We start from the raw sequence: 21,124 nt of genomic DNA on the forward strand, positions 1-21,124 counted from the left end.
TAAGCAACCTTTGCTCTGAAGAAAAAAGGAAAATAAGTTTGTATCTGCTATTGTTAACACTGTGGAAAGGGAGGGATGGGACAGCACAGGACAGATTGTCCACCTACAACTTAAAATTGTACTTACACCGTTTTGTTCTCAATCATATGGAGATTACCTATTTAGAAAATTGAATTAAAACAGTTTGTCCCGGAGGCCACCCCGCCAGGTTGAGCCCAGCCCACGAGAGCATCCCCCGGGTCGGTCAGTGGTCCCCTGTTCACTAAGGTCCAGGGCTCTCAGCCGGGAGCCCCTGCGTTGAAGCTGCTGTTGAGATTAGCAAGGGACGATGATGTTTTCCTGGTGCAAGGTGAGCCCGTTGGCAGGGGGTGAGACTTTAAGCAGAGTGCGCACACCTGCCCCCGTCTGTGTGCTTCTGTTCTACCGAACTAGGAAGTGCCAGGAGCCTGTGCAGGCTCCCCAGCGCCTGCACCACTCCTTCTGTGCTGGACAGACACCCATTCTCGCCAATCTCTCTCCATTTCGTCTGAATTGTGCATAGTTACACGACGTGTTCTGGAGCCCACAGAAGCTTTGGAACTGTTCCTTATTGCCACCAAGTGCCATTGATACAGGATGAGGGTCACTTCCATCTGTTCAGCAAACCGTCTCAGCACTCACTATCTCCTGGGGTTTTCACACCCTACATTTAGGCTTGGAAATCCCCCACTACTTTACCAGCTTTTCAATGTTTTAAAAATTTGTATATTATACATTTAACCCAGCATTTTTAGTTGCTTTCAGTGTCTGAATAATATAATCCATCATATTACTGGAAATAGAATTTTAAAACTGTGCTGACAGCTCAGAGCCTGGGGCCTGCTTCTGATTCTGTGTCTCCCCCTCTCCCTACCCCTCCCCTGCTCACACACTCTCTCTCAAAAAAAAAAGTATTAAAAAAACTTTTCAAATTAAAAAAAAAAAGACAAATGGGATTTTTTTCTCTAGTTAAGTCATTCATTCGTTAACAAACAAAATGACTTTCTTAGGATTTAGGAATTTCTTATGAAACTTTAAAGAACATCTTCTTTAATATGGTTTATAAGGAAATGCTATCTTTATTAATTCAAGTTCAAAACTTTTCAATATCCGTGAGTGTTTCTTTAACATCCTGTTAAACAGATACTAAAACAGTTCAATTTTACTCTTACCTTAATACTGTTTAGTCCTGAAGGCCCCAGAAGGACGCCACAAACGATATAACCAAACATTGTGGGCAACCCAACAGCCGTGCAGAGCCAGCCGCAAGGCAAAGACAGCGTTCCTATGGTAACAATGTCCTGATGGAGAATAAACCAGTAAGAATCACAAAAATTTAAGGTAGCAGTTGGCAAGAAAAGGGTTGGTTACTGAAGAAAGCAGACGTTCTGCAGACAATGCCCCTCCCAGTGTCCATTTTGATCCTAAGAAAGGAAGGCGACCCCTAGGCTGATGTCCCTGCCCTGGGTGCACTGGCACGGTAACCGGCCACCGAGAGCGTCCGTGCTCTCAGCCTGCGCTGCCCCCGCATGAGAGCAGCACGAGTTCTGGCTTCAGCAGCGCTGCCAGCGCGCTGGCGGTGCACGCCCAGACCCCCTGGCCTTCCGAGCGGGCCGCAGCGGCCACTCCCACAGCTGTCACCCGCTCTGTCCAAACCCAAGCGGGGATCTCCAACCAGAACACTGTCGACTGCAAATCTTTACGTAACTTCACATCTTTTTACTAGACTTGCCTCCTCAGAGGGCGCAGACATGCGGCCAACTTGGTCCGGAATGCCAGTCACCTCTGGAGAAGCCAGATCTCATCCTGTGCCCACGTCTACACAGACGATCCCCTGACCAAAGCTTCTCCTCATCAGATGTCCCATTTTAGTGACAAAGCCTGAGCCCACTGTAGTGACTCCGGACTTCAAAGAGGCTTCCAAATTCTCAAAAGCAAAATTAATTTTCATTCTAAATATTAAAGTGCCTTATTCTTTTGGGGAAAAATTAAAAATTAAGAGAAAACGTTTCAAGTCACAGAAAATACAGGAAGTTCTAGTAGAATCTCACTGTTGAGAGGAAGGTCGTGCACCCTAATATGAGGCTCAGAAAATTAAGCTCAAACTTACTTCACGTTAACACCCGGAAATGGCAAGGAGGGAGTGGGGATTTTCAGAGGGGTGCAAGACGACGGACTACCTTCAGGAAGTGGTGGTCTGCCCTTGGAATGGTCGCGTCTCTGGGTTTGGTGAGGATATACCGGTTGTTCTGGGAGTCGATCAGCATGCTGAGGCCCAAATCGTCCTCGACTTCCCGCTTTGTGAGGTTTTGCTTGGAATTGCCCTCCTCCTCCTCCACTCTGAGAACTGCCTCAAAATTGACCCCTTTCACCTGTAAAAATAACCAATATACGTTATTAAAACCCATGAAATGTTTTCAAGTTCAATTTTTAGAGCATAAATTCTGTACAGAAGAGTGATAGGAGTATTTCTAGTACTCCGTCAAGGATGATGGCAAGTCCATAAATATTCATTAGCTTAAATTGGGAAAGCTTCTTCAGTTAAAACAGTGAGTTGAGAACGGAAGCGTTCAGGATTTCTACTACGTCCAGACACCTACTTGAATGATTTAGGGTATAATTTGTAACAAGAAACACACATCTGGTCTTCACCCCCTTCCTGGCCCGCAGCTCCCACAGCCAGTGTGGGCTTCCTAAGTGTAAGGGCGATGGGAATACCTACATTCCCTTTGCAGCCTCTCCTGAGCTCTTGCCAGGGAGGTGACTTTTAGGAAGCCACTAGATGACCATAGGATGGGGCTGGCCACCAGAGAAAGCAAGCACGTGACCTCCGGGCAGGGAGGGGCCGGAGGTGAAGTTAACGACAAGCCCACACGATGTGGCTCCCGTGAAACCCTTAGAGCATTGGGTGCAGAGAGCTTCCGGGCCGCAGACACACGGGCGTGCGCAGCCGGGAGGGCAGCGGGCCCAGAGAGGACACGGGAGCTCCCTCCGCACGCCTTCGCCACTTCTGCTTGGCTGTTTCTGACTGTATCCTTCACAATGACCTGGTCACCTGGCAAACAGTCTTTCTGGGTTCTGCTAGCCTGAGGACAGGGTCATGGGACCCTCCAAGGTGAAACACGGGAACCCATCATCGGTGTCTGCGGTGGTGGGGGCGGTCCTGGGCCGAACCCTCGCCTGTGAGGCCTGCAGTGACCCTGCGCTGATGGCGGCAGAGCTGAGCTGGAAGAGCGTGTGGCGGCCAAAGCCTGACACCCTGACTCTGAAGCGCTTGGTGAGCAGCGAAGAAAGGGTACATTCCTTCAAAAGGACACTCCTGCGTTCTCCCCTGCCGCCGCGGGCCCACTCAGAACAGCCTTACTCGGTGCTCATGTGGCCCAGACTGGGTTCACATCTGCTCGAATTATCGCATTTTTTCTGACCCTTCTCAGGGTCATGATCGGTTTCTGACATCAATCTCATTTTTCCCTGAGAATCTAAACAAGTCACAGCAGTGAGCAGTCTGAGAGCCTGCCTCGGATACAATTCCTCTAAGGGTTGTGTGGCTCCCTGGGCAGATCAGCACCGAAACCTGAGTGTCCCGGGGCAAGCTCTCCTGAGACCAGAGTCCCAATCCACCGCAACACAGACGTGGGGCACAGACATGAGCCCCCGGTGGGGCGCTGACAGAAACGTGAGGCAAAACGACGGACGTCTAGAGCTCTTGCGCGTAACCCAACCAAGTTCTCTGGGATACGAGAGAGTTTGGTTTTATCTCCATCTTCGGTTCACACTAAAAACAGAGGCCCAACAAATTTAACCATTTTTCTCTCAGTAAGCAGCCCAAGCAAAGGGAAATTGTTCTGGAACGCTACTTACGGATTTATTGTCATCGAAAGCATGTTCTTCTATTTCTTCCTCTAGACGATCGGCTGCCTTTCTTACATCTTCCAGGATCTCGTCAAGCACGGACAAGCTTTTGTTTCGGTGCGTATTTCTCAGGGCTTCAGCCTGGTGTTTTTCCGCTGCCAGAAGTTCCACGTATTCTGTCTCTTCCTGTTTATTGGTGAGAAATGAGGTGTGTGGTTTATTAAGACACAGGCCACGCCAGGACTTCCATTCAGGTGCCCGGCCCGACCGTGCCGGCCCACGTGCTCTCGCGGGCACACAGGTTTACAAACGTGTCCCGCTAGCTCCAGCCAGTGAGGGAAGGTCACGTGTTCTGTACCACTCAAACATGACGGAGCTGAGCAAAATGTTTAGGGAACGCTATCTGCACGCACACATCATCAAATGTAATCTACTACTGTCGATAAACTCTAAAGGTCATCTATGCATACAAAATCCTCCCTGGAAGGATGGATATCCTTCCAGATATCATGCCTACTACGTGTGGAGGTCCAGATGTACTCTAAATAAACATGTGTGACACTTGATTATTGAGCTAAAAATTTCTAAGCAGAATACACACAAATTCCAAGTTACAAAGGGGAAATTGTTCCAAAAGAATCTGCCAGCTTTACTTGGAAAACTAACGGATGGTGTCAACAATACTATTGTGTTTTATACTGTCATATTTAAATTCAAGCTGTCGATGAAATCGACATCCTCACTATTAAAGTATATACTCAAACTTCAAAGGCCTGGGGCACAGCCAGAACAGAGCAGCAGCAAGGAGGCCCCGAGGAGAAGTGTGGCTGTCCGGCGGGCTGCTCTCTAGGCAACACCATCCCACCCCTTGCTCACAGCTGCGAACTCCCAGCACCTGGACTGTCTGAGACGTGAGGCCAAAACCGTATGTAGAAAGCATATATTTGGATCAACATCACTCGACGGATGTTAGTTCTCTATTTTACAGTAAAACTACTTCAAATCAATACCACTACGTGCCCTTCTTTAAAACCAAGGAGTTTAGGGACACCTGGGTGGCTCAGCCGGTTAAGTGGCCAACTTTGGCTCAGGTCACAATCTCACGGTTCATGAGTTTGAGTCCCATGTCAGGCTCTGTGTTGACAGCTCAGCCTGAAGCCTGCTTTGGATTCTCTGTCTCTTTCTCTGCTCCTCCCCTGCTAGTTCTCGTTCTCATTTTTTTCTCTCTCTCCCCCTCAAAAATAAATAAACATTTTTAAAAAATTTTAAGCCAAGGAGTTTAGGGGAACCTGGGGTGGTCAGTTGGTTAAGTGTCCAACTCTCAGTTTCAGCTTAGGTCACGTGGTTTATGAGTTTTAGCCCCAAACTGGGCTCCATGCTCACAGCATGGAGCCTGCTTAGGATTCTCTCTCTCCCTCTCTCTGCCCCTCCACTTTCATACTTTCTCTCTCTCTCTCGAAATAAATAAAACCTTAATAAAAATTTAAAAAATAATAAAACCAAAGAATTTTAATGTCTCAACTGTCCAAAAGATCTGCTAAGGCAGTAACATCTCTTCAGATGAGAGCATCCAGGCCTGTTTCCAACATACAATTACACACATGTGATAGGAATACTGATGAATCAGAGTGGCCAAAACCCTGACTTTACCCCATTACATTGTTTCTACCAAATATACCATACTTTGGTTGAAAATAAAAAGTTAATGTCTGTGTTTTCTTTACTTTTAAGCTGTGTGACAATGCCACAAGTTTTCCATGAAGATGAAATATTTTATATACAGATGGTCCCCAACTTAAGATGGTTTGACTTAAGACTTTTTGACTTCACGATGGTGTGCAAGAGATACACATTCAGTACAAACCACACTTAGAATTTTGATTTGATCTTTTTCTGGGCTAATCACAGGCAGTGGGATCATGGCACAGAGCCATGGCTCCCGATGGGTGATCACATGGTAAACCGTGGATACAATGACAAGCACGCTGTTTTCACTTTCAGTATAGAATTCAATACCTTACATGTATTGTATGTGTAATAACATTACATGAGATATTCAGCACTTTACTATAAAATAAGTTTCTTGTTAGATAATTTTGCCCAACTGTAGGCTAACATTAAGTGTTCTGAGCAAGTTTAAAGTGAACCATGCTAAGCTGTGATGGTGGGTAGTTAGATGCATTAAATGCATTTCTGACTTGCTATATTTTCGACTTGTGACCGGTGGGACATACCCCACCATAAGCCTAGGAAAAGTAGTGTGTAAAGTGCCTGGCACGTAATAAATGGTATAAAGGATGGCTTAAAAAAAACATATAAAAACTGTGGCTCAGTCTATTAAGCGTCCAATTTCAGCTCAGGTCACAATCTCACAGTTTGTGAGTTAGGGCCCTGTGTTGGGCTCTGTGCTGACAGCTCAGAGCCTGGAGCCTGCTTTGGATTCTGTGTCTCCCTCTCTCTCCCTGCCCCTCCACCACTCATGCTCGGTCTCTCTCTCAAAAATAAACATTAAAAAAAAATAAGCATATAAATAATATCACATCTGATACAGTAATAGTTTCATCTCATTTTAAAAGCATATTTCATCAAAATCCTCATTTCAAAAGTATATATTTAAGACTAATTTTAGTATTTTTGTTTTCAGTAGATGGATATTAAAGACAGCCAACCTTCACACTAAAAGGAATTCTTTTTTTTTTTTTTTTTTTTATATATTTTATTTATTTCTAGGAGATAGAGGGAGAGACAGCGTGAGCAGGGGAGGGTCAGAGAGAGAGGGAGTCACAGACTGAAACAGGCTCCAGGCTCTGAGCTGGCAGTCAGCACAGAGCCCGACGCGGGGCTCGAACCCACGAACCGCGAGATCATGACCTAAGTGAAAGTCGGACGCTTAACCGACTAAGCCACCCAGGCGCCCCAACACTAAAAGGAATTCTTGTCAGAAACTCAAAATGTTGGTTGCAGTTACAGGTATACTTACCACATACATATACATCATATGTATATGATACTGATAAACTGATTCATATACATCAGTTTACTGGGATAACTTGAGTAACTATTATAATTACCCTGTGATTTCCACAACACAGAAAAGCATTAGCTTTTCTAAGAAGTTGATGTGAATGAAATGTAGTAGCAAAAGCGATGACTAGTAACTGCGCTCAGATGAGGAAGGGAAATCTGGTGTGCGCTGATGAGAACAGGTGCCCAACGGACTATACCTGCGGCCTCAGCACCAGCCACCTTCTCCCTTGACCTCTACTTGACCTGCTCCTGGGCACAGAGTGGGGCGGGACTGACCTTTATTGCAGCCTCTCGCAGGGCCTCCAGGCGCTGCCTGCTGCTCTCCTTCATGTTCACTACATCTCTGTAATCTCCCTGCAGGGCTCTCTGCAGTCCGTAGATGGCCTGGAACACTGAATTTTCACTTTCATTCAGCTCTTTTTGGAAAATTTCAAATGTGTGCACCTGAAACAGTTTCTCTTCATCTGACAGGCTAACGTCTTTTTCTACCGCTCTGATGGCACTTTTCAGTTTGTTAAGAACCACAGTCTTTTGGCGAAGAAGCCCGGAGAGCTTCCTGCAACCATCGAGGACCCACTGCTTCCTCTGAGTGATGGCTGCGCCTCTGCCTCGGTGTAATTTGATGGCATGTTTTGCCACCTCTTCATGTTCCGCAGCATCTGCTATCAAGCGAAGAAGTGGAAGCAACATCCAGAAGTAATTTTTTTCCAATACCTTCATGATCCAATTTTAGACGACAGGGCAAGGCTGTCCTAAGGTGTCTGCTCAGCTGAGCTTGCATTTTAGACACACATTTTCAGCTGAAAAAAAGATTGTCACACAGAGTTGAACAATGATTCACTACCATTGAAATCAGAGTTAAAGTATTAAATAATTACATTCAGAAAATATCACTTTTTCGAAGATGTTATTTTTCCTAGATAAACATTAATACCTGAACCATTTCTTACACCTGGATTTAAATCAAATACTAAATGTTAAAGTATAAGGCCTGGTAAAGAGACCAAAGGTTAAATCAAATTTAAAGACATTTTTTGGGGCGCCTGGGTGGCTTAGTTAGTTAAGCGTCCAACTTTCGCCTGGGTCATGATCTCACGGTTCGTGGGTCTGAGCCCCGCATCGGGCTCTGTGCTGACTGCCAGCTCAGAGCCTGGAGCCTGCTTCGGTCTGTGACTCCCTCTCTCTCTGACCCTCCCCCACTCACGCCGTCTCTCTCTCTCTCTCTCTCTCTCTCTCTCCTAGAAATAAATAAAACATTTAAAAAAAAAAAAGTAAATAAATAAAGACATTTTTTTAAAAAGAAAACTCAGCTTCATGTATGTGTTAAATCTACTGTGCGCCAAAGACAAAAACCAATCTACTTAAGGAATCCATGTATTAGGGGCGTCTGGGTGGCTCAGTCGGTTATGCATCCAACTCTTGAATTCGGCTCAGGTCATGATCCCAGAGTCAAGGGATTGAGCCCTGCGATGGGCTCCATGCTGAGTGTGGAGCCTGCTTACGATTCTCTCTCTGGTCCTCTCCCCTGCTCAAGCTCTCACTTTAAAAAAAAAAAAAAAAATTAAAAAAAAAAAAAAAAGAAAGAAACAGAGGGTCCATGTATTAAAGGCCAGAAAATACTATCAACTCCCCTATCACAGATCAGTGAACCACCTGGAGGAAACACACTCCACATCATTTCTGAGTAAAACCATCTGAGCTGCTACTAGCTTACTCTACTGTACCGTTTTCTTTCCAAAATCATTTGGAATTCTGCCAAATTTCCAAAGTCACAGTTTAATGCTAATAAGATGTCAAACACAGAAGAAGAAAATCACAAAACGCAACAATGTCTGGATCACTAGGGTTTATTAAATGTTCAAACATTTTTTTTTTTAAATATTTTTATTTATTTCTAGGAGAGAGAGAGAGAGACAGCGTGAGCAGGGGAGGGTCAGAGAAAGAGGGAGTCACAGACTGAAAGAGAATCCAGGCTCCGAGCTGGCAGTCAGCACAGAGCCCGACGCGGGGCTCGAACCCACGAACCGCAAGATCATGACCTAAGCGAAAGTCGGACGTTTAACCGACTAAGCCACCCAGGCGCCCCTAAATGTTCAAACATTTTTAATCGTCCAAATTCAGCCTCTCTCTCTTCCTCTCTGTAGGAAGAACCCAAACACCTGTACAACTATCCTTGCAAGTGAAGCACAGACAGGACCCTGACCGTGACGGGGTGAAGGCTTCGGTGCAGGCAGCAGGGGTGCTGCGGCTGTGGTATCCAGATGACACTCAGAGGGCAGGGCTGTGTCTTCCAGATGAGAGAGTGATCAAGGAACAGGTACAAGCTGTGGTAGCAAGATCACCACGAAGGAATGACCCCAAAGGTAGGGAAACACATAGCAAAGAAGGAAGAGCTAATAAACACAAGACTGGCAAGAAAGACACACCCTAAAAAGCAACCAGTGAGCCTGGCAACTAGATCACTGGGCACAAGCAGTTACGTCAAAAAAGAAAAAAACAAGGGTGCCTGGGTGGCTCAGTTGGCTAAGCGTCAGACTTCGGCTCAGGTCCTGATCTCACAGTTAGTGGGTTCGAGCCCTGCATAGGGCTCTGTGCTGACAGCTAGCTAAGAGCCTGGAGCCTGTTTCAGATTCTGTGTCTCCCTCTCTCTCTGACCCTCCCCTCCTCATGCTGTCTCTATCTCTCTCTCAAAAATAAGTAAAAAAATTACAAAAAAAACCCCACATACCATGGCTCAGTTAGTTAAGCAACTGACTGATTTCAGCTCAGGTCATGATCTCACGGTCCGTGGGTTCGAGCTCCTAAGCTGGGCTCTGCGCTGACAGTGCTGAGCCTGTCTGGGATTCTTTCCACCCCCTCTCATGTGCTCTCCTGTGTGCTCTTTCTCCAAAATAAACGTTAAAAAAAAGAAAAAACCTCCCATTTACACAAGACTTAGAGTTTAAAGAAAACAAAATATTAGGAGCGCCTGGGTGGCTCAGTCAGTTGAGTATCCATCCGACTTTGGCTCAGGTCATGATTTCATGGTTCGTGGGTTCAAGCCTCGCGTTGGGCTCTGTGCTGACAGCTCAGAGGTTGGAGCCTGCTTTGGATTCTGTGCCTCCCCCTCCTTCTGTCCTTCCTCCACTTGTTCGCATGAGCGCACACGTGCTCTCTCTCTTCTTCTCTCTCTCTCTCAAAAATAAATAAATGTTAAAAATATTAAAGAAAACAAAATATTAATATAAACTAAAAATTAATTGGAGCATCCCATGGATTATCATGTCAAATGTACCAGTATTTCCCCTCCCAGGGGACTTGTTTACTAAAACAAGTATCTATACCTCAGTTTTACTAGTAATCCCTATTCTAACAAGTTTATTCTGGTTTCCCAGGCAAAGCAGACCCAACGTAGAAAAAAGAAGAGTGTGACATACTGAGACAGAAAATTCTGACCAAACCAAAAATGACAGCCAGGAGGAAGTGGAGACAAAACAGAGCTTCTGAAAAATTAGCACAAGAACCCCGCAAAGACCAGCAGCCCAGGGAGTCTGGTGAGGGCTAAACTACGCCCTTCCGTAGACGCCAAAAATACCACTACTGGCAGACAGCAGGGAAACCTGCCCATCAAAAGTCACCAAGAAAAAACTACATTCTACCTCAATATTCTGGTTATAAAGTCAGGAAACTGTTCAATATCAATACATTTTTCGATACATCGGTTTGTAATGTCACAGAGAATTCACTTAGCTACAATAGTTCACTTTTCCCCCTACGTAGTTAGGATAAACGAGAATGTGCTGTCTAAATTACCCAACTTTACAATTTTTTTTTAACGTTTATTTAGAGAGTGCAGAACATGCACATGGAGTAGGGGAGGCAGAAGGGGCAGAGACAGACGGAAGGAAACAATCCCAAGCAGGCTCTATGCTGTCAGTGCAGAGGCAGGGGCTTGATACCACATATCTCAAGATCATGACCTAAGTGGAAATCAAGAGTCCAATGGCCGCCCCACCCCAGTGCCCATTTGTTACAGCTTTAATACAACTTTAAGTAAATGTTACCACCTTAAAAATAAACAAATGATTACTTAATCATAGCAATACCTAGCAAGATAGCTAACCTGTTATTTTAATGACTCATTTCCTGCTGAACTTGTATTGTTTCAGGGAAGAGAAAGAATTAAATGTTGAGACGTACATGCTTTTTTAGTATTCTCAGACCCAAGACAAATTTCTGATGCTTTGTTAACGTTTCCCATTTTTCCTAAAAGATCTCAAAAAATGATTCTTTGTGAGTTTCAAACTTCAGACAAATAACCCACCACACAGTCTGTGTGTGAACAACAAACACCCCTTCATTCATATCCGGTTCTTTCCTTAAACAAATTCCTGAAATCAAATAGTCATAATTCCACCCGTTGACACATGAGGAACTATTAATTTTTATGAGAAATTCCTGAGAATTTTAATTGTGGTCATACTAATATTTCCAATAAAATAAACTTAAATCATGGACATGTAGATGTGACACTGAAATTATTTATAGACTCTGAAAATATGAATCACTTTTTCATAAATTCATTTCATCTTACCTTCAAACTTGGCTACCAAATCCTATGAACTAATAAATTGTGGCCTACTTTTTCTTGAGTGAATAAACATTTTTAGCTCTAGTGTTATTTTGTTATTATTGTTTTTAATTATAAAAAAGACACTTTGGATTTATTGTATTTTTACAACAAATTCTTAGAATGTCTATACTTTGATTCACTCATACAACCTGGGTGGACCTCAAGACTGCGAGGAGAGCCTATCACACACACCCTACAATTCCACTTATACAGCAGTGTTCAATGACAAACCGCAGAGATGGAGGGCAAAGAGTGGGATGGAAATGGCGTGTGTCTTGACAGTGTTAGTGGCCACAGGAATCAACAAGTGACAGAATGGCAGATCTGAACACACACACGAGTGCGTGTAAAACGTGCCATCTGAGTAAGATGCATGGTTCAAATCAATGCAATCTTCTGCTTAGACTCTATTTTTTATCAGGAGCTACAACTGGGGCAATCTGGGTGAAGGATCTATAGAATTTCTCTGTATTATTTCTTATAACTGTATACAAATCTATAATCATCTCAAAATAAAGTTTTAAAAATTCAACACAAATGCTTACTATTTCTCACTAAACTGACGTTTCTTCTATTTTAAACTAGGAAATGCCCTAAACTAGAGCCAAAGGTTTTCAAGATGTCTCTGCTACAGTAAAACCCAATGTTACTTTTCATTAGAGCCACAACAGAACCAGTACTTGGAATACAACCATCCCCAAAGTTTCTGTTTACACGTATTTCAGCATGAATTATAACATGTCATGGGAGCGCCTGGGAGGCTCAGTTGAGCATCTGACCAGCTCAGGTCATGATCTTCCAGTCGTGAATTTAAGTCCCACATCAGGCTCCGTGCCAACAGCCCAGAGCCCACTTCAGGTCCTCTGTCTCCTTCTCTCTCTGCCCCTCAGACCCACAACAATGAACATTTAAACAAAAAAAATAAAATATATCTCCACAGCTTTGCCAAGTTTCTTTTTTTTCTTTTTTGGAGACAATGTGAACAGGGAGGGCAGAGGGAGAGAGAGAATCTTAAGCAGGTTTCATGCCCAGTGCAGAGCCCAACATGAGGGCTCAGTCTCACAACCATGACATTACGACCTGAGCCAAAATCAAGAGCCGGGAGGCTGAACCAGCTGAGCCACCAAGGCACCCTGCTTTGCCAAATTTCTAACAGGTTTTGCTTACTTTGAGAAAAGCAGAACAGGATTCCCAAAATTTACTTAAAATTGATGAGATTACTTAAGAAGAAAAATATTTAATAAATGTCTTAAGTAATTTAGAACAAAAGGCAAATGGGTTCACCATTAAGCCCAGTGAAAAAACTTCCAATACTTACAAAAAAAATTTTTTTAACATTTAATTATTTTTGAGAGAAAGAGAAAGCACCTGAGTGGGAGAGAGGCAGAGAGAGAGGGAGGCACAGAATTGAAAGCAGGCTCCAGGCTCTGAGCTGTCAGCACAGAGTGGTGAGATCATGACCTGGCCAAAATCAAATGCCTAACTGACTAAGCCACCCAGGAGCCCCAAAAAACTTTCAATATTTTAACTCCTCGTCATATTATACAGAATTCACATTACTCTTATTCTATTAAAAAAAGTTTAGTAATTCAGAAATGTCACAGGTCATATATTGGATAAAACACTCAAGAGTAAAGCAAGATAACGCAGTCTGACTGGCCTTTCTCAGAGCACAGTCACCCACGTAAAGCTTTCTCCCACGGGCCTCTACCTCTGAGCACTATGAGGACCACAGGGTATGCAAAGGGACCGTCTCCTTACACCCTGTTATTAAGGCCCACAGAACCCGAGAGCCCTGGGGTCACTGAAGTCCCTGGGGACACAGTGGGGAGGGGGAGTTTTCCACCAAGGGCCACAATTCGAAAACCTCCTGGCTCTGCCTCCCAGCCTTCTCCTCACATGCAGCCACGGAGCCCCCATCCCCTCTCTTCCTCTGGACCTTCCAGACCCACTGTCTCCAATTTTCTGGATCAAACTGCTGAGAAAGAATCAAGTTTCCTCACGCCACTAGGACAGCAGCCGCCGTCTGTGGGGCAGCGGCCCGACCAGCCAGGCTCCAACTCAGCCCTTTAGGAGGATCCCCGCCCCCACGCACCAGGCCCTCCGCATGCAGTGCTGACCTGGTACCAAATGCAGTGCCTGGGGCTGTGTGTGGGGGAGCAAGCAGTGCAAGCACAGAGCAAGCAGTGTGGGTGTGGCAGGAACAACGGTAAGGAGTCCAATACTGGTTACTGAGCTTGTTCTGAAAAAGAAAAATATAAGGGGGAGTTATAGGAAACGGTGTAAAGTTAGGATTTCTTTGTGATACCAGCAGCACTTCCAGATTCAGTACAACACGGTAAATGAACAGGAAACAAAAGAGGTGCTCGTGGAAAGGTCTTAGGAAGCAAACTCCCCAATGGAAATAACCTACTTCGATCTAACATGTGGAGTATTTAACTTAAACACCATCTTTTACTTTATTTTCTAATAACTTATTTTTTAATTCACACCCAAGTTAGTATATAGTGCAACAATGATTTCAGGTGTTCCTCACCCATATGGCCCATCCCCCCTCCCACAACCCCTCCCGCAACCCTCTGCTTTCTGTATTTAAGAATCTCTTAGGTTTTGTCGCCCTCCCTGTTTTTATATTATTTTTGCTTTCCTTCCCTTACGGTCATCTTTTTTGCATCCTAAAGTCCTCATATGAGTCAAGACATAGGGTATGTGTCTTTCTCTGACTGACTCATTTCACTTAGCATAATACCCTCCAGCTCCATCCACGTTGTTGCAAATGGCAAGATTTCATTCTTTTTGATTGCCAGGTAATACTCCGTGTGTGTGTGTGTGTGTGTGTGTAACCCTTCTTTATCCATTCGTCTGTTGATGGACATTTGGACTCTTTCCATACTTTGGCTATTATTGATAGCGTTGCTATAAACACTGGGGAGCACGTGCCCCTTCAAAACAGCGCACCTGTATCCCCTGGATAAATACCTAGTAGTGCAATTGCTGGGTTGTAGGATACTATTTTTAATGTTTTGAGGCACCTCCATACTGCTTTTCAGAGTGGCTGCACCAGTTTGCATTCCCACCAGCAGTGCAAGAGGGTTCCTATTTCTCCACATCCTCGTGAACATCTGGTGTTTCCTGAGTTGTTAATATCAGCCATTCTGACTGGAGTGAGGTGGTATCTTATTGTGGTTCTGATTTGTATTTCCCTGATGTTGAGCATTTTTTCATGTGTCAGCTGGCCATCTGGATGTCTTCTTTGGAGAAATGTCTGTTTGTGTCTTTTGCCCATTTCTTCACTGGGTTATTTGTTTTTTAGGTGTGGAGTTTGGTGAGTTCCTTATGGATTTTGGATACTAACCCTTTATCTACTATGTCGTTTGCAAATATCTTCTCTCACTCCATCAGTTGCCTTTTAGTTTTGCTGATGGTTTACTTCACTTGTACAGAAGCTCTCTATTTTGATGAGGTCCCAATAGTTCATTTTTGCTTTTGTATCCCTTGCCTCTGGAGACATGTCAAATAAGAAGCTGTTGTGGCCCAGGTCAAAGCGTTTTTGCCTGCTTCCTCCTCAAGGATTTTGATGGCTTCCTGTCTTATGTTTAGGTCTTTCATCCATTTTGAGTTTATTTTTGTATAAGGTGTAAGAAAGCGGTCCAGATTCACTCGTCTGCATGTCGCTGTCCAGTGTTCCCAGCACCATTTGCTGAAGAGACTGTCTTTCTTCCATTGGATATTCTTTCCTGCTTTGTCAAAGACTAGTTGGCCATATGTTTGTGGGTCCATTTCTGGGTTCTCCATTCTGTTCCATTGATCTAAGTGTCTGTTTTTGTGCCGGTACCATAATGTCTTGATGATTACAGCTTTGTGATATAGCTTGAAGTTCTAGATTGTGATGCCCCTAGCTTTGGTTTTCTTTTTCAAGATCGCTTTGGCTATTTGGGGTCTTTTCAGGTTCCATACAAATTTTAGGCTTGTTTGTCCTAGCTCTGTGTAGAATGCTGGTGTTATCTCGATGTGGATTTCAAAAACCATATTTTAAATGTGAACAAATTAAATGATAAAAGCATAATTCCGAAAAGATAAAGCACTTATAATCTTATAAATACAACTTCCAGATTCATATCTAATTAGAAAAAGAGAGAATGAGTTACGAAAGGGAGAGAGAAAAGAGACAGAAGGAAAATTCTTATGGATATTAGAAGCTTTAAAGTACTAATGTTAACTGAACTACAAAAACCATGTATTCTGTTAAGTAATCCAACCATTGATGTACTATGTTTTTAAAACCTGATATTAAGAGGAAAAAACCAGGAAGAGACTCTGATCCAAAGAATGATCAGAAAAATGTCTAAAAAGGAAAAGGAAGAACTACCTTATACCTAAATAATTATATGATCTAACAACATGTGATCGGAGCCTAACCACTTTCCCAAAGGGTGTTCAACCCCTGTTTATGTTCACTCAGGTGCTATCAAGCAAGATCCAAAAAGAACCCCAAGGCTGAGCCTGTGAAGAAGGTCAGAGGTCAGCTACCTGCACTTGCTCTTTCTCTAGAACCAGGAACGCAGGCCAAGACTAAAAGGGGACTGGTGTAGGGGAGCACTGGCTGGCACCCTCACACCACTGGGGAGGAGTCAGCTGATCCGCACTGGCACCTCCCAGCTTATGTGGCTGGGAAGATGAGCTGGCCTCTGAAATCCAGCCCTCAGTGGGTCTCACCTCCCGCTCCCAGGAGGCGAGGGCTGGCGGGGAGGTACAGCGGTGGCAGGACCTGTGCCTCCCAGCAACTAGAGCAGCTACCCCAGTAAGAACTGTATAGACTCTGCTTGGGGAACCCATGAACGGACACGGGTGTTTATCTGTTTACTTTAGCAGCCTCCCCAGTTTTACCCATAAGCTTTAAGTCACGCTGGTACAAGACGCCATACGCCCCACCACGTCCCGCTCACGGCCCTCCAGGACGCCTGCCAGGACCCGTCTTTAGAAACGGTCTTCCTCCACGCACCACGCAGACACGCAGGAGGAGAAACGGAGAGCGAGGCTCAGGAACTGAGGGGCCGGGTCTGAGTGAAGCCCCGGTAGGGAAGGAAAGGAGACCCCGGGGACAGTCCCTGCCCCGAGACAGGAAAAACGGGCGAGGAAGCCGGGAAAGGGGATACCCTCGGGGAGGGAGGGGAAAGAGACCGGGGAGGGAAATCCCCGGGTGGGAGTCCCGGGGAGGGAGACCCCGGGGACAGAGACCGAGGAGGAGGAGACCCGGGAAGGGGACCCCCGGAAGGGAAGACCTCTAGGAGGGCGCCCCGAGGCCCGGCGCCTCTCCCGCGAACCGCGAGCAGCGCTCACCTGGACACGGCCCGACAGCGGTGCGCCTTGGGCCCGGCTCTCCGGCGCTGCAAGCCAGGGAGCGGACAGAGACGCGCCTCACCCGCATCCCTCTCCAGGAGGCAGGCCCGCCCCCAGGGCGGTGACCCGGACAGGGCTGCGGTCGAGCCCGGGGAGGGCCTTGGCTGTCCGTCGCCCTCTCAGGATCGCCGCCGCGGCGGACGCTGCTCAGACCTGGACGCTTCCCCCGAAAAGGGCGGAGCCTAGGTCCCGTCTGTCCCGGCGGCGCAGTGCATGTCGGGATTTGTAGGACGGGGCGGGCCTGGGTCCCGTCGGCCCCCGGGCGGCGCAGTGCACGTCGGGATTTGTAGGACAGGGCGGCCTGCGTCCCGTCGGCCCCCGGGCGGCGCAGTGCTGGGTCTGAGGCGGGAGCGACGCCTGCGAGTCACATTGTCGTCGGGTGGCGCTGTGCACGTAGGAGTGAGGAGGAAGCGCGGGAGGTCGGGTCCTGTGGGCCCCGGGGCGTCGCAGAGCACGCTAGGGAGGGGCGGGGCCTGGGGGATCGTAGGCCCCTGGGCGGCCCGGTGCACGCCGGGAGATGGAGTTCTCCTGGCGGGACCTGTCGCTGTGCCCCTGCGCCCCTTCCCCGGCGGGTGTCCCGGGAGCGAACGCCGAGGACGAGGACAGCGCGGCTGGGCCGGGGTGCCCGTGCAAACGGCCGGAGCCGGAGAGAAGCTGGGGAGCTCCGGGGAGAATGGTAGGTGGCCCGCGGAGTCGCCCCCCGCCGGGCCCCTTCTGCGTACCTGGGGTCCGGGGACTGGGGCCGGAGCCAGGGGGCCGGGGAACGCCGGGGGTCGGGGGGGCCGGGACCCACGAGGACCAGGGGGCGGGGGCCTGGGAACGCCGGGGGTCGGGGGGGGGGCCGGGACCCAGGAGCACCAGGGGCGGGGGCCGGGGAACGCCGGGGGCCTGGGGGTTTGGGGGGGGGGTCGCCGCTCGGCCTCGGGCCCCAGGGGCCCAGCGGGGAGGCACGCAGGTGGGAACCTGACGGGTCTGTGACGAGACGGAGGCACCGAGCGAGCAGGGGACTGAACAGGGCTTCAGCTGAAACGCGAGCAGCCAGGTGAACGAGGAGGGAAGGACGTTCGGGGCCAACTAGCAACTTGTCCAGCGATGAAGCGGGAAGGCAGTGCTTCCGGGCACGAGCAGAGGCCGGTGTGGCTAGCGGGTGGGCTGGAGAGCCGGAAGGGGAGCGCGGCCCAGCAGCCTGTACTGCAGGCTGAGGAGTGTAGTTTATCCAGCAGCTGATGCGAGCCCTAGAAGGTTTTGGAGAAGGCGAGGTGTGTGTGATGTGATCATGTTTGTGTCTTGACCAGAGGATGGGAGGACTTGGATCAGAGGGCTCAGGATTGCAGGGGCGACCAGTTAGAAGCTGTTGTAATCTAGGCAGGAAGAGGTGAGGACTTACAGCAAACGTTTTCTGTCGGAAGGAGAAGGATGAGAGCAGGGAGAGGGAGGGCCTTCGCAGAACTGTTCAGAGAGGGCTGGGGCCCCTGAGCAGGTAGTGATATTATTGAAGGAAGAGCAGATTCCTGTGGGAAATCAATGCAGTAACGGTGAAAGGAGAGGAATCTCCTTGGTTGGTTGGAGAGACAGATGTGCATTCCAGGAGAGGGACTTCTGGAAATACACGCCTGTTTTGAAATGTAGTGGAAACCAGGTAGTCGGTGGGTTTCATCGTTTATTCAGTAAACACAGAGGTTTGTCTGTGCAAGGAAGGTAGTGTACAAGGTGCTGGGGGTTTGATGGTGAGCAGACACGCGTGGGTTTGGTACCCACGGAGCTGGTGTCCTAGCCAGGAGAGAGGCACGAGCGTTTTATTACAGTTGGGATCAGCGCTGGGCGAGGCACAGGTTCTCGGGAAGCATGGGGTGGCGGGCGTGAGTGGTGCCGGATGCTGGGGCGGTGACGGCTTTGCCAGGGTTACAGGAACTAATGTCGTGCGGGCTGAATTCTCCAGGCTGAGCGACGTGGGAAGGGCAGCCAGACTGACTCTGGGCAGAAGATCAAGATAGGTGGTAGGCGAAGGTAAGTTCCAGCAATCGGCAGATGCGGCTGGCTCCACAAAGTGCAGAGTCGGCGGAAAGTGACCTGTGGGAGACCGCTCAGGTTGTGCAGGGGCTTCGGGGGCACAGGAAGAGAATGTAGCTTTTGTCCTGGTGGTAGTGGGAGGCCGGTCAGAGGGTCTCAAACAGGAGGGAGATGGTTTGGGAGGAATGTGTAGGGCAAAGAGCAGAGGGCAGAGCTTTGGGGGGAAAGGAGCAGAGACAGAGACTGAGAAGGGCTGGTCTGAGAAACAAGGCAGAAAGTTGGCTCAGAAACCAAGAGGGAGCACGGTCAACAGTGTGGCCGGAAGTTTCTGGATGACCCTGGCAGGAGGCGCCTGCCACAGCGGGGAGGGAAGGGGCCGGGTGGGCAGGAGGCGAGCGCGAGCGCAACGTGTGGAGGAGGCGTGCGCAGTTACTGCACAGGGTGGAGGTCCGAGAGTGTGTGAGGGGGCGCTTGATTTGAACCTCGCCCCCAGCCTGCTGCGGCCGAAGCGGAAGGCTGGAGCGCGTTTATGTAACGAGTTTGACCCATGCCGCCCCTTGGAAGTCGCCCGAACTGAAGATTTGGTCGTGTCAAGTCTCTGCAGAAGGGCATTTCAAGGGTAGCTTTGTTTCATTTTGTACGTGGGCGATCTTGGTGCCCAGATCACGCAAGTGATTTTTTTCAAGGTCACAGTTAAAATGTTTTAGACTTTGGAGCACCTGGGAGGCTCAGTCGGTTAAGCATCCAACTTCATCTCAGATCACAATCTCACAGTTTGTGGGTTCAAGCCCCGCATCAGGCTCTGTGCTAACAGCTCAGAGCCTGAAGCCTATTTCAGAATGTCTCTCTCTCTCTCTGTCTCTCTCTCTTTCTCAAAAATAAATAAGTATTTAAAAAAAATTTTTTTTTAATGTTTTATTTATTTCTAGGAGAGAGAAAGAGAGACAGCGTGAGCAGGGGAGGGTCAGAGAGAGAGGGAGACACAGACTCGGAAACAGGCTCCAGGCTCCGAGCTGGCAGTCAGCACAGAGCCCGACGCGGGGCTCGAACCCACGAACCGCGAGATCATGACCTAAGCGAAAGTCGGACACTTAACCGACTAAGCCACCCAGGCGTCCCTAAAAATTTTTTAAAAAATAAAATAAAATGTTTTAGACTTTATTGTTTAGAGACTTTATTTGACTTTATAGTGAATTGTCCATACTTTTATTTCAAGAATTTTGTGTGTTTTGGAGTGCCTGGCTGGCTCAATTGGTTAAGCGTCTGACTCTTGATCTCAGCTCAGGTCATGATCTCACAGTTCATGAGTTTGAGCTCCACACTGACCGCGCAGAGCCTGCTTGGGAATCTGTCTCCCGCTCTCTTTGCCCCTCCCCCACTTGCACACACATGCACGTGCTCTCAAAATAAATACACTTAAAAAAAAAGAATTTTGTGTAATTTAACAAAGTAAGACAATTGAACTTGCACCTCCCTCACACAAACACTTAAAAGCAGAATTTAATTATAATTTTTTTGATGCAGTAAGCCTCAGTGAAGGCCATCAGAGCTTGAAGGAGAGACCCTGGTCCTGCCAATTTCTAGGCCTTTATTAATTTTACATGGATTTAGCCTGTCCTAATGGATCCAGAATTTGCTACTTTCCCCTATAATTTTTCAGTTTATGAGGCTTTTTCTTTCTAGAAAGCTTTATGATAGTTCCTTTTTCTACAGATTCCGACTTGGGTCTCTTAGTTCCTTTTGGACCTGAAGCGTGCATAGTCTTTGTAGTTCTTTGCTGCTTATTGTTTTAGTCACCACTGTTTCATGGAGAAACGTGTCGGGCGACACCAGATTGCATGTTTGTTGGCAGTCCTCTTCCTTTGCATTCCGGCCACAGACTTTCAGGTGAAGCTTAGACCTGTGGCTGCTGTTGCTCATTCAAAACCAGCCCCTTAGTACCACTCTGAGGCTCAAAGTTGTAGGATCTGACCTTTAAGGCACTTGGAATCCATCAAGGAAGGATCTGTTTGTCTATCTACCCGTCTCCCCTTTTGGTAACTCACATAGTAACAATTCAAGCCATTCCTGGCTTGGGTCCATACACTGCTGTGACTCTTTTTCTAGAGTTTTCCTGTACCTCTTTACACTGTCGATATAACTATTTTGTGACATATTAGGAGAAGCTTCAAGAAGTGATTATCAGGAAAAGTACCTCAAGATCAG

At 47.2% G+C, this 21,124-nt stretch overlaps 2 protein-coding genes across 7 annotated transcripts in view; one reads left to right on the forward strand and one right to left on the reverse strand.

The window, feature by feature from the left end:
• The window catches only part of TMCO3 (transmembrane and coiled-coil domains 3), a 50,805-nt gene extending 33,717 nt beyond the window's left edge, over positions 1 to 17,088 (reverse strand). For 2 of the 3 annotated variants that reach the window (XM_039221615.1, XM_039221613.1), the window contains exons 1-6: positions 16,850 to 17,088; positions 13,630 to 13,751; positions 7,174 to 7,697; positions 3,880 to 4,056; positions 2,199 to 2,390; positions 1,191 to 1,319 (exon numbers count right to left, since the gene is read on the reverse strand). In XM_039221615.1, coding sequence (XP_039077546.1) covers positions 1,191 to 1,319; positions 2,199 to 2,390; positions 3,880 to 4,056; positions 7,174 to 7,617 — 942 coding nt within the window. In that variant the 5' untranslated portion in view covers positions 7,618 to 7,697; positions 13,630 to 13,751; positions 16,850 to 17,088. The remainder of the gene's footprint in view (positions 1 to 1,190; positions 1,320 to 2,198; positions 2,391 to 3,879; positions 4,057 to 7,173; positions 7,698 to 13,629; positions 13,752 to 16,849) is intronic. The other variant, XM_039221614.1, reaches the window with a different exon arrangement.
• Positions 17,089 to 17,415: 327 nt separating this feature from the next.
• DCUN1D2 (defective in cullin neddylation 1 domain containing 2) overlaps positions 17,416 to 21,124 on the forward strand; it is a 31,477-nt gene continuing 27,768 nt past the window's right edge. For 2 of the 4 annotated variants that reach the window (XM_039221623.1, XM_039221627.1), the window contains exons 1-2: positions 17,416 to 17,585; positions 18,849 to 18,916. The gene's annotated coding sequence lies outside the window, so the exon portion shown is untranslated. Of the gene's footprint in view, positions 17,586 to 18,085; positions 18,169 to 18,848; positions 18,917 to 21,124 lie in introns of those variants that run through there. The other 2 variants (XM_039221626.1, XM_039221625.1) reach the window with 2 other exon arrangements.

Source organism: Hyaena hyaena, unplaced genomic scaffold, assembly GCF_003009895.1.
Source record: "Hyaena hyaena isolate Hyena2069 unplaced genomic scaffold, ASM300989v1 scaffold_992, whole genome shotgun sequence".
Lineage (NCBI taxonomy): Eukaryota > Metazoa > Chordata > Mammalia > Carnivora > Hyaenidae > Hyaena > Hyaena hyaena.